Source organism: Pleurodeles waltl, chromosome 3_1, assembly GCF_031143425.1.
Source record: "Pleurodeles waltl isolate 20211129_DDA chromosome 3_1, aPleWal1.hap1.20221129, whole genome shotgun sequence".
Classification (NCBI taxonomy): domain Eukaryota; kingdom Metazoa; phylum Chordata; class Amphibia; order Caudata; family Salamandridae; genus Pleurodeles; species Pleurodeles waltl.
This window is the reverse complement of record NC_090440.1, coordinates 79969974-79982114: the sequence shown is the minus strand read 5'-3', so window position 1 is coordinate 79982114 and position 12141 is coordinate 79969974. Positions and strand designations below refer to the sequence as shown.

The window sequence follows — 12141 nt, the reverse complement described above, 5'->3', positions numbered from 1 at the left end:
CATCTAGTTAGTTTCACAATGTATTCAATACTTAAAACACAATGAAGACAGTAATAAGAGCATCCTTAATTTCTTTAAAAAAAAAGTATTTGGTAGATTGAGCAGCAATGTTGATCTGGGAGACATCAGAGAACTAAAATTTTCAAGAAATAGGCTTTCTTTGTGGTCGTATTGTTGTGCTTTGAACTTGCAAAATATAAAATAAACCATAACTTCAGATTATTTTATACATTATTTTATTTGTAAACAGAAAAAAGGAGAAAAACATCAATGTGAGGTTACAATTTTTTTTTTGTGTGTTCAGGTGCACACCAAGTCCTCAAGAAAAGGCTCACACACACAAAAAGCAGGTATAAAATCAAACTTAGCGCAAATAAACAGGGCGAGAGAACAGAATGGCGGCGATCAGCAATTTTGATATAGGTGTGTGTTAGGTGGAGATGGACCAAATGATAAGGAGATGCTCAGTTATCGGATTATGTAAAATAGGAGAAGAGCCGATAAAGATTAAACTGGTTCTTGCTGGCACGACTAATTTGCAAGCACGCATGGAGTCTACTCTTTTTCGCTCAGCTGAATACTGAATGGTGTGAGTCTGGTCAGTGACTGTCTTTGGAAACTCAATATTACTACTGACAAAGTCAGCATAATGTGCACTTGGCAACTTGCTGATGGTGAAACTGTGTAATCGGGTGAGGGGGTTCAAATCTAGAGACTCACAAACCATTGGTGTTCTGATTACTAGGAAGACCACGAGTGCCCCATTTACAATGCTACCGGCTCTTTCACAAAAAAAAAAAAAAGTCAAAATAAAAAAAAACACACACACACACAGATTCTGCCCTAAGTGGACAAACTGCCGCTTTGTGTTCATGTAGCAAAGTTGGTTGATTACATTTCATTCACAATGTTAGTCATCTCTGGGAGCCATAAAACATCGACTTTTCTATCAGATTAAGTGTGCCACTTCGCATGTAGTCCATCAAGGATTTATCAGACATTCACTGTTTTGATACAGATGAATTAGAGAAGTAAAGGTCTTGTATAGAGGCTTTAATTCGGAAAGTCACAAAACAGTGGCACTATTCAGTACTCATATTTAAATAGAATCCATCATGAAGACTGAAAGTCATCTTGTTAAGCTTTGGCGGGCTTAAATATATTCATATACATTTCAATGGCTAGCTGCTGTCTCAGTTCAAGGGGGATGTGGCTTGATGAGAGTAGCAGGCAGTGTCTCAAGGTGCAAATTACGAGGTAGGGATAGCAAGCTGTGAGATGACATGTAGTGTTTGCGGCTTTCCAATCTAGCGCCTTAATCGCCTCCTTTCCTTTGCCACATGCCCACTAACATCTGCTGAAAATAAAAAATAAAAAAAGAGAATCTTTCTTTTATGAAAATGAAAACCAACTTTATACCAAATGAGAAAATTAGTATTTGGGCATCCTACCTTTAAGGGCCTACGGTATCTAGCAATTGTCGATCATTTCCTATCGAGGAAAGTTTTCAACCCGGAAGTAAATGGTGGGCGTTGGCATTTACAAGAAGTCTGTCACTTTCTAAATGGGGCAAAGGAAGAAACAGAAAAGTTCTGTTTCACTCTATAACGAGAGTTACTCTTGCAGGGTTTTCCTCATTTAAAGGGAAATCTAGAGCTATTAATGCACTAACAACTAAACACATACACAATTTTTCTGATCTAAGATCTAACCCTTCTGATCGTCTTTGTAGGTGTATAAAATACCACCAAACACACTTTCAGGCTAATATTGTTCCAACCCCCCCCCCAGTTTAGCATGTAAAACATTACTCCGGAAACCTACCACCGCCACTTTCAAAATGGGTGTGATTTTTTTTTCTAAGCTAGGTTTGTTCAGGCTTTCCTACAATGTTTACATATTCTATAACAGAGTTGTCCAAATGGGTCCATGGGAGCCTGATGTGTGCACAAATCCTACACCCAACGTTGGACACAACTAATCTACAGAGATTGGAAAAGCAAGCAGAGCGTAATTTCGACGAAAGCGTCAACTACTGGCCAGCTCGTTTTTAATCATTTGATCGTTTTGTCACTATCTACCGAGAACCAGAGATCTCGAGTGGCCAGGAGAAAGCAGCACTTCTGGCAAATTTTTTTTTTGCTTTGCATTCTAAAACTTGCAGACTTGCATTTGTAATGTGAAAGTTCACAAGTAACAGAATTAGAACAAGGTGCAGGTCTAAAGGCCTGATTTAGAGTTTGCCAGACTGGTCACTTCATCACAACTTGATGGATATCCTGCCTGCCTTATATCAAGGGCCATAGGATCTAATGTACTTGTAATACAGCGGACGGGATCACTGTCGCATGACGGAGGACCATGTTTGCCAAACTCTAAATCAGCCTCTACCTCTTTACAATGAGCATGTCAGGACCGCCCGAGAAGGAGCAGTCTCATGATCCGGAGTGGCTTCACCAGCTGGTTTAGAAGCAGATCCAGACCAGCGCGAGCATTGCGACCAGGCTCATAATGGTCTTGTTTACCACCGTCATCACACTGCTGTTGCACAGCTCCTTCTGGCAGCAGTCATAGGAAAAGGTGCCGAGGTTATATTCCTTTGCAAGGAAGTCGTTGTTGCAGGAGTTGTACGCCAAGCAGGTGGTAAGTCTGGCGGAACCTGCAGAAAAGGAAGCATGCATTAAAACTCCTACGTGCATATTTTAAATGCCATACAAAACTTTTGGTTTAGGGTGTGCACTTGCTTTTACTATTTTTACAATTGGCTGCAAAAGCAGCTGTGGAGGACACCGATATGACAACGTGTATAATGGCTCGCATTTAACATTACCACAGGCTGACGTCACTTGAGGTTCAGCATTTACTAAGATTACAAAGAATGCTGGCTATTCAGCTTGCTATTTTTTCCAGGGCTTCAATGGTAGGCAAATTGAATGGAAGTCTGACCCACAGGGTGGCTCGGCAGCATTAGCAACCACAGAAAAACAAGCATTGGCAAAGAAACAAAGGTCTGGCACTTTGTCGATGCTTGTTTTGTGAGGTTTCTGCAAAACCTTGTTGCTTTTCAAGCTACTGAGCCCTCAATTTAAAACTAAAACACAAAAAAATCTGAATATTTGTTTGGTCACAGAACGCACACATTTTCAAAGTCGTCAATGCCACTTGAAGAACTCATTATAATGTCTTTGGCTACTTGGGCAACAGCAGAATGGTGTCACTGACAGTAGAGAAAATGGCTGATGTGCGCTGATCCGGTGTCCCATGCTATGGTGGGTGGAAAGAAAAAAAGTGTATGACACAAAAACAGACCAATGTATGAGAAGAGGGGGCTGAAAGACACCATAAAAAGGTATATCATACATATAATCCTGAGGGAAAAAAAAATAAAAAAAAAATCTAAACATCTATAAAAAAACCAATCAAATCATTGCGGGAAAGTGCATCTATGCTCTAGTGTTTCAACTCCACTTATGTTCATTCCTAATAGACTAGAAGTACCCTCCACCTGCCTTACACACTACATTGATGCAGGAACCACAACCCTCTCTATTATCCCAGGCAAAGCTAGGGAGTATCTTCTAAGACCATACCGCAGATCTCAGAAGTGGTCAAACAAGTCTTCATTGGATGCTACCCTTGGAATCTAAGGTCTTCTTTCAGAGTACACTGGGAAGTTTTCTCAGGCCCTACCTTGGCTCTGCATGGAGTTGTCCTCAAAGCTATGTACACCAAGCTATGCCCCCCCCCCCCTCACATTCAGGCCCTAAACTGTAGGACACTCGAGGACCCCTTGGAACCTTTTTATGTCATTGTAAAGGAGCCTCTTCTGGACCTAGCTAGAAGGGATCTTACTGCATTGTGTGATGCTTCCAATGGACTTCTATAGTTTTTTTTTTTACAGCTATGCCAAATGCGCACTGTGAGCTTCTAACATTATGTGGAATGATTCCCTACTTCACACCAAAGGATCCTCTTTTTTGCATTTGGAGTTGCCATGCCAAAAGACACCAACCACTGCTCCTGAAACTCGAGAATCTCTCAGGACACCCGTTTCAATCTCTTTCTTTTTAACTAACGCAAAAGTCCTCCAGGTCACCCTGGCTTCTGGAATGAAACTGACAAAAAGATGTAGGAAAGTTACTTGCTTTAATTCTGGTTCTCATCCACAGATATCTTAAACAAGGTCACATAAATATTTGAGTTGGTTCTTCCTTGGTATAGATCCTAGAACATTTTAGAAAGAAAGAAAGAAAAAAAAAAAAGAAAAAAAAAATACCTACCTGTAACTATAGTTTTTCAGCATTATCTTTCATGGAACAGCAGATATGGACAAACATATCAATGGTTTCAAGTATCGTAAGTCCTAAATCAAAAAATAAACCAATCAGCATCTCCAGTTTATGCACATAAATCCACAGAAGAGGAAGCACTCTTTCTTCACAGCTCAGCAGCCAGATAAATTATTGCCACATTTAGATATTTACACCCCTGCTAGGTGCTAAGGTCTAGGATTAACTGATCAAAAAATATGGAAGAACACTGGCTGTGGAGTGGGTGATGAACTATCACTGTTTCAAGTTAAGGAATGAGTTACAGTGAGTTAGGATAACTATAGCTGGTGGATTTCAGTGGCTTTGTTCAGGTCAGCAAATAATTTGGCACTGTTTGATAAATCTTTATGAAATGCTCTAAATGAGGGGCTCTTTTTTGCCCAGTCTGTGCATGGAAAGATTGTGAGTGATCCGTCAAGTGTGGTTGGGGCTGGTTCCCAAAACAAAATTCCCATGCATTTTCCATAGACTTTGTTAAAGATCACTACAGCAAAAAAAAAAAAAAGCTGAATCTAATTACACCAAATTTGGCACGAGTCTAGATCTTCTTCCGCAGATTGGGTTTGAGATTTAGTGTAAATCCATTCAGTAGTTTTGAAGAAATTAAGGGCCATATGTACGAACACATTTTCCCATTGACACAGAATGGGAAAAACCCTTTGCTACATCTGGCCCTAAGCTCCAAAAATATTTGTATATATGGACGATTGGGCTCAAGGGACTCACACAACAGCTCCTCGAATCCAGTTTTAAGAATAGAGCATTCTGATTGGCCCAGGACCACTTTGCTCCCACAAGAGACACTGGCAGGAGAGAGTGCTCTGATTGGCTGCTGCAGCATGATAAAAAAAAAATTCTCACAGCCATTACAGAACTTTTGGGTGACTTAGTCCCCTCCATAAGATGCAGAGTAGTGATACATTGCCAATCCTAGGTACTGTGGGGTGATCACCCTGCCATCCCCTAAGGACAAAAAAAATAAAATAATAATAAATAGTTAATTGTTTCTGCAATCCTGGAAGACTCCACCCATTGTTTAATATATGGGGAGGGGGAACATGAGTAGGGCCCCCCCCCTCCTCAAGCCCATTTTGGGCTCCTGGGAACCCATCCCCCGGGGCTGAGTATGTTATTGAGGAGCCTGTCTCCATCCCTGGCAAACCCTCCAGAGGCTTAAAAAGGCCCTGAGGATCCCATCATCCAGGACTGTCACTTCATTGAAAACTGGGAAACCTGGGTACCCTCCGGGGCCTGTTTACTTACTGTGTCCTGGGTAGCCCACGAGCACAGGCCGGGAAACGTGTTTGCTCCTGTCTGGTGGGTGCATTTTAAAAAATGATCTGGCCGGCTGAGTGCACACTTACGTTCTGTGTCCCTGCCCGCACTGATGTAGGCCAGGAAAAAAATTAATTAAAAAATGGTTCCCACCCGGAGGGATCAGTATAAATCGCTACTGCCTCTGGACGGGAGCAATGCTGGTTCCTGCACCATGCAAGCTGGCTGGGGTTGCAGAGCCCCCTGCAGCCTCCAATGTGTATATGGTGAGTGCCCTCCATAAACACTGGGGCACACACCTATTTATAATGCAGGCAACCGGGGATGGGGTCTCGGGGGCCAACATAGGCTCAGGAAGGGAGGCCTTGTGCCCCCCTACCCTTTTTTATTATATTTGGCACTGTGGGCCTATTAGGGTCAAAGGGGGGTGGAAGGGGGAGGCACAAGGCCCTCTCCCCCTTTTTATTTGATTTGGCCACAGGGGATGGCATCAGTGGGGCCTATTGGGGCTAGGGTGAGGGATGCACGCCCCCTCTTTGGGTGTGTGGGGTCCACGAGGCCCAAGAAGGCCACTTGCCCCTCCCCTTTTTAAGTGTAGTGAGCCCAGGGGATGGAGTAAGGGGAACTGCACGCCCCTTCCCTTTAGATTTAGGCCCCAGGGCCCTAGAAGGCTTGAGGAAGGGGGCACATGCCCCACCCCTGTTTAACTGTATTTGGCCCAATTAGATGGGGCCCAAGAAGGCTCAAAAAGTGGGGGCTGCATGCATGCATGTTTTGGCTACAGGGGATAGATTCCCCAGGGCCCTGTGCTCACCGAATGCTGTTTGCATTGTGGGGTTGGCAGCCTGGTGGGAGCTTGGGTACAGGGCCTTGTGGCAAGCCAAATCTATGGGGTTGACTGTCCTGGTGGGGTCTACTGGCTTTATCAAGGGGTGATCATATAAATATTTACAAAGAAGATGTATCAGCTTTATCCAAAATCACCAATAATTTTAGCAAATGCAACTTGCAGCATAAGGTTGTCTGCCTGCAGGCGGTGGGCTTTATGTGTAGTAATAAAATATTACTTTACTTGAAAAAAACTAGAAATTCACTGGGAAAAACAAAGGTAAAAGTGATGTTCTAGTAAGGTGAATAGGTCGGTGACAACATTAATGCTTTGAGCTACAAAAATAAATAAAAACAAACAGAGAAACTCACCAGTTACAGTTAGAAGAGCTAACTATAGCTTGTGCCGCTCCATACAGTGCTTATGGCCTCGCATATTACATCACTTGTGATATTTGCAAGGCCCTAAAAGCTATTTTCATTGTGGCAGACCGAACTGTCCTGTGTACAAAATCAGAGTACAGATTAAAATGCTAATACTGTATCTCAGGATATGAACCAGCTAGATATTGTGACTATTTTTAGTTTTCAAAAGTCCAATTGAATAGTAAATTTGTATTTTAAATAAATATTAAGGGAAAGTAACTTTCATAAAGCTACCTTTTTCCTTCCTGAAGTTCTTGAAGTCTAATTTGAATTAGCTCTCCATCTTCATCATAGCCTGAGCTCAGCCCCATAAGAGGTGTAAAAGAGATTTGAAATGTCTCCTAGGTGCACGCAATATGCTGACCTGAATGGGAAGAGGTGAATTCTCAGAGATTAATACTGTGTAGTAGGGGGCGGGAGGCTGTGGGTATTCTATTGGTACCAGTGTGTCAAATTCTGCATGACAGATCTATCTGAAGCACATGTAAATGTTTTGCGCCCTTCAAAGGGAGTAGACAAGATGCCAGGACAAGTCATGTGTATCCACTGTCTGGTTCCTGGAGCATCTAGCTTGTGTCCTACTAAACGTCTGTCTCTTGGTTTGTTGTGTATACAGTGCCTGCTTCGAAATGGATTTTAGTATTAGATTTGGGAGCATACATGTGATTACCACATTGCTGTCCTCTACCCCCCTTGCCCAAGTGTAGTGTGGCCGAACACTTTTCCCATCTTGAACATGACCTGATATGTGGCATTTTGACCTGTTTGCCACTGAAAAAGTATGTTGAGCTGCCCCTGGCAGTCATCCCCACAGATGAGCTAGTGCCAGGCATAAGTGTGCCACTCAGGGGTGGGAGGGCCCATCAGAACACTTCCAGACTCGCGAAAGATGCCAGACACATTGAACCTGTTTCACTTGATATATGTGACCTGTGAGAAGGACCCGAGTAGGTTCAACCTCTGTCACTTGAAATCCAAGGACAGAAAGATCTCCAGACATCATACAGCTGAGTCGCTGGGTGCATCAGAAACGTAAAGCTGAAGAGGGCATTCCTAAAAAGAATCCAAGATGATTATTATCAAAAGGACCTGGACTGGGCTTTACTGTTGCTCTTCCCCTGACAGCCTGAGAGTCCCCAAGTACTTTTCCCTGAGATCACGGAGCCTTCAAAGTGGTTATTAGGGCACCAAAAGAAAATTGGGAATTTTCTTTAAACTTTTGCTCCAGAAGTTCACCGGGACCAACCATGAAAGTAACCAATTGGGAGTTCCACAGCATCAAGTTGAAATTTAAGTTGGTCTTGCATGAAGAAGGGTGGATAACTCCTGCCTCACCATGACACTCATGTCCTCAATGAAGTAGTTTCCTATGTTGCAGTGATATTATCAATGATGGCACATGGCCTCATGGTGATGGTCAGATCGCTGCAACCTGGCTGATTACTGCTCACCTTACAACCAGCCTTTCCATGGTGGTCAGACTAGTATAACTATGGAGTCTTCCCCACGGCTTTGGTGGACCACTTTTAGTACTGCCACAGTCATAACGAGGCCCTTAGACTTTTATTTATTTTTTAAATAAAAAAAGCAACATGGCGGCGGCGCCCCCTCCACATTAAAGATATACAGTACCCAGGGAATGTGGTCTCCAGGGCGTGAACAGGCTTGAGGGTGGCACACGCCCCCTTTACTCTTCGAGAGGACTTGTGCCGCCCCATTTCCCCTGGGCCTGGCCTACCTGGAAGGGGGGGGGGGGGGGCTGCAGATTTGTGTATTCACCATAAATTTTCTGCAAAATATTTACCAAAAAATATTTTTTTTAAAAAGCCCACGTTTTTGGCCCCAGGAGGAGTCCCTCTGAGCCCCCCTTTGTCCTCCAAGTCCCTGCATGTAAACTAAATGACGCATCGCCGTGTGCGGCCCGAGAAATTGACGCACACCCCTTTGTTTTCACGCTTCTCCTCCTCTGCGGCCCTTTGTGGAGATTTTTCACGCAAACCAGGTAATTTGTGCTTGGAAGAGACTTTGTTTGCTTTAAAAAAGACTTAAGACACTTAATATCACTTTTCAGTGATATTTCTACATTTACTTATTGCATCTTTGATCGTTTTGACCTGCAAATATCCAGATAAATATTATATGTTTTTCTAACACTGTGTGGTGTATTTTTGTGGTGCTATATGGTGTTCTAGTATGATCTATTGCACAAATACTTTACACATTGCCTTCTAAGTTAAGCCTGACTGCTCAGTGCCAAGCTACTAGAGGGTTGCTTGGACAGGGGGTAACCTGACTGCCAACCAAAGACCCCATTTCTAACACTATGGAACCTTGTTGTAACTAGAACTACACACTGGTGAAATACTGTTCAACACATTGGTTTAATCTTTCAGTCAGCCAGTCTGTCTGTAGGTGGTATCTAGTAGATAGAAGAACTTCCATATATAATTCTTTACACAAAGCGAACCAATTTCTTGAGGTCAATAAAGACCATCTGTTGGTTACTTAAACAAGAGGCACACACAAATTAAATCATCTTGGGCAGAAATAATTTAGTTACCTCTTAAATTGGGCGACTGAGGCAAGAAGATGAAATTGCCACTTTTCACTAAACGGCTCACAACCAACAAATTTACAGTGCAACTTTAACTATTGGGTAATTTACTATAAAATCAATTGATGCTGTATGCCAGGGTTAGGGTGGAAAAGACAATGGCCTCCGAAGACACAGAGGGTAAGAAAGGGAATTCAGCCCGTGCACAAATAGAAAATGTTTGTACATATTTCACTTCAACAAATCAATTTAGTCACAAATATCTCTGGACAGCTGCTAATGTTATAGCAATTCTGCATGACTAGGAATTTTAGAATCATGAAGCAAACTCAATGCCCAAAGTTCAGTTTATGCAACAGGCCAACACAGCACCCTTTTTTTCTCACTTTTGTTTCAATACAAGGATCTTTAGCCATAGCCTATTTCTTTACATACTTTTGTTAAAAGGTATTCTACATTTAGGCTACAGAAAGACTGTTCATTGACTTGGATAGCAAAATTAATGGTGGATTAAATCTTTCATTTTCAGGTTAACTATTAGGGCAGTGCACCTGTTTTACCAATATTTGGACCTAGTTTATAATTAATTACAACATTATAATCAGAAGTGAACAGGATCCATATAAGCTGTATGGGAGTCAATACTTTGGCTGATTTCAAAGACTGAAAATTGCAGTGATCAGTTTGTTTCTACAGCATGTTTAGCACCTAACAAATAATGTCTCTGCCCATAAAATCGCATCAGTTTCAACAATAAAGGGATGATGCAAAATCAAGGCAACAGAAACATGTTTTTTCAAAAGGCACAAATTCCCGATCGGCTCCCTTCCGTAGTAATGTGGTAATGGGTCTTAAGATTTCAGAAAGAAGATGAATGAACCACCTGCAAAGTCTTAAAAAATGCTGTGTAGCTTTTAGTGAGATTAATTTTGGCCATTCTTCAATGGCTGAGAGTCTGCTCATACATTTTAATACAGTAAGAGTTAAATATGTAAACCAAAATCTTTACCGTAATAGTAGTAAAGACCAACTTATCTACCTTAGCGAAAAGATAAATAGTTTTAACACTGTCTTGACAGAATGCATGCATCTCCAGAGAACCTGCAGAAGGAAAATGTCATTTACCCAGTGTACATCTGTTTGTGGCATGTAGTGCTGCAGATTCACATGCTTTGCATAAGTCTACCATCTAGCATTGGGCTCAGAGTGTTACAAGTTGTTTTTCTTTTAAGAAGCTTTAAGCCCCAATATCGAGTGACTCCTCCTCTCGGTGATAGTGCGCATGGGCATCGAGTCCTTTGTTAGACTGTTTTCCAATGGGGGGGGGTGAAGTAAGGAGTGAAGAAATGTATATGTACATATCTATAGTAAGATAAGAAGATGTCCATGCAATGTATATACACATATTTACATAAAGAAAGTGCTAGAGGAGAGAGCGTTTGTGAATCTGCAGCACTACATGCCACGAACAGATGTACACTAGGTAAGTGACATTTTCCGTCTGATGGCATGTGTAGCTGCAGATACACATGCGTTGCATAGACTGAAAAGCAGTGCCCTCCTAAAATAAGCGGTGGCTAGCCTGTAGGAGTTAGAGTAGTTCAAAATAGTGTTTTAAGCACTGCTTGACCAACATTTGCTTGTTGGCGAGATAGCACCTTCACACAGTAGTGTTTAGTAAATGTGTGTGGTGTGGACCATGTGGCTGCTTTGCATATGTCTGCCATTGGTACATTTCCTAAGAACACCATTGAAGCTGCTTTCTTTCTAGTGGAATGTGCTTTGAGTTAATAGTTGCCTTTAATCTTTAAGATAGCAAGTTTGAATACACTTTACTGTCCATCTGGCCAATCTTTGTTTTGAAATAGGATTACCCTTAAGAGGCTGTTGAAAAGCCACAAAAAGTGGTCTAGTTTTCCTAAAATCTTTTGTTCTGACTTTATAATACGTGAGAGCTCTTTTAAGATCAAGAGTGTGGAGAGCTCTTTCAGCAACTGAATCTGGCTGTGGGAAGAAGATTGGCAATTCCACTGACTGACTGATGTGAAATGGTGAAACCACTTTGGGTAGGAATTTTGTATTTGTCCTAAGTACTATTTTGTGTTTGTGAATTCTAAAGTGAATGTTTGAATTTCACTAACTCTTCTTAAGGAAGTAATTGCTACCAGGAAAGCAACTTTCCATGAGAAAAATTGAAGAGCGCAAGAATGCATGGGTTCACATGGTGGACCCATAGGCCTTGTGAGCACAATGTTAAGATTTCGGGCAGGGGCTGGTGGAACTCTAGGTGGAATAACTCTTTTAAGGCCTTCCATAAAATCTTTCATAACAGGAACTCTAAACAGAGAAGTATGCTGTCTGTTTTGGAGGTAGGCTGATATTGCTGTTAAATGAATTTTAATAGATGAATATGCAAGATTTGCTTTTTGTAAGTAAAGCAAATAACATACAATGTCCTGTACTGATGCATTAAGTGGATCAATGTATTTGGGTTGACAGTAATATATAAAATGTTTCCTTTTAGCTGCATTACACTGCCTGGTTTTAGGTTTATGTGCTTCCTTTAGAATGTCCATACACTCTGATGTAAGCTGTAGCTATCCAAGCTCTATGAACTCAGGAGGCAAATCGCCAGGTTGAGTATGCTGGGATTGGGATGCCTGATTTGACCTGTGTTTTGAGTCAATAGGTCTGGTCTGTTTGGGAGCTTGTGATGTGGTACTACAG

At 41.8% G+C, this 12141-nt stretch overlaps 1 protein-coding gene across 1 annotated transcript in view; it reads right to left on the bottom strand.

Annotated features, from left to right (window-relative positions):
- Positions 1–219: 219 nt before the first annotated feature.
- CD59 (CD59 molecule (CD59 blood group)) overlaps positions 220–12141 on the bottom strand; it is a 99270-nt gene continuing 87348 nt past the window's right edge. The window contains exon 4 of the mRNA XM_069221867.1: positions 220–2659. Within this exon, the coding sequence (XP_069077968.1) occupies positions 2466–2659 (194 nt within the window). The 3' untranslated portion in view covers positions 220–2465. The remainder of the gene's footprint in view (positions 2660–12141) is intronic.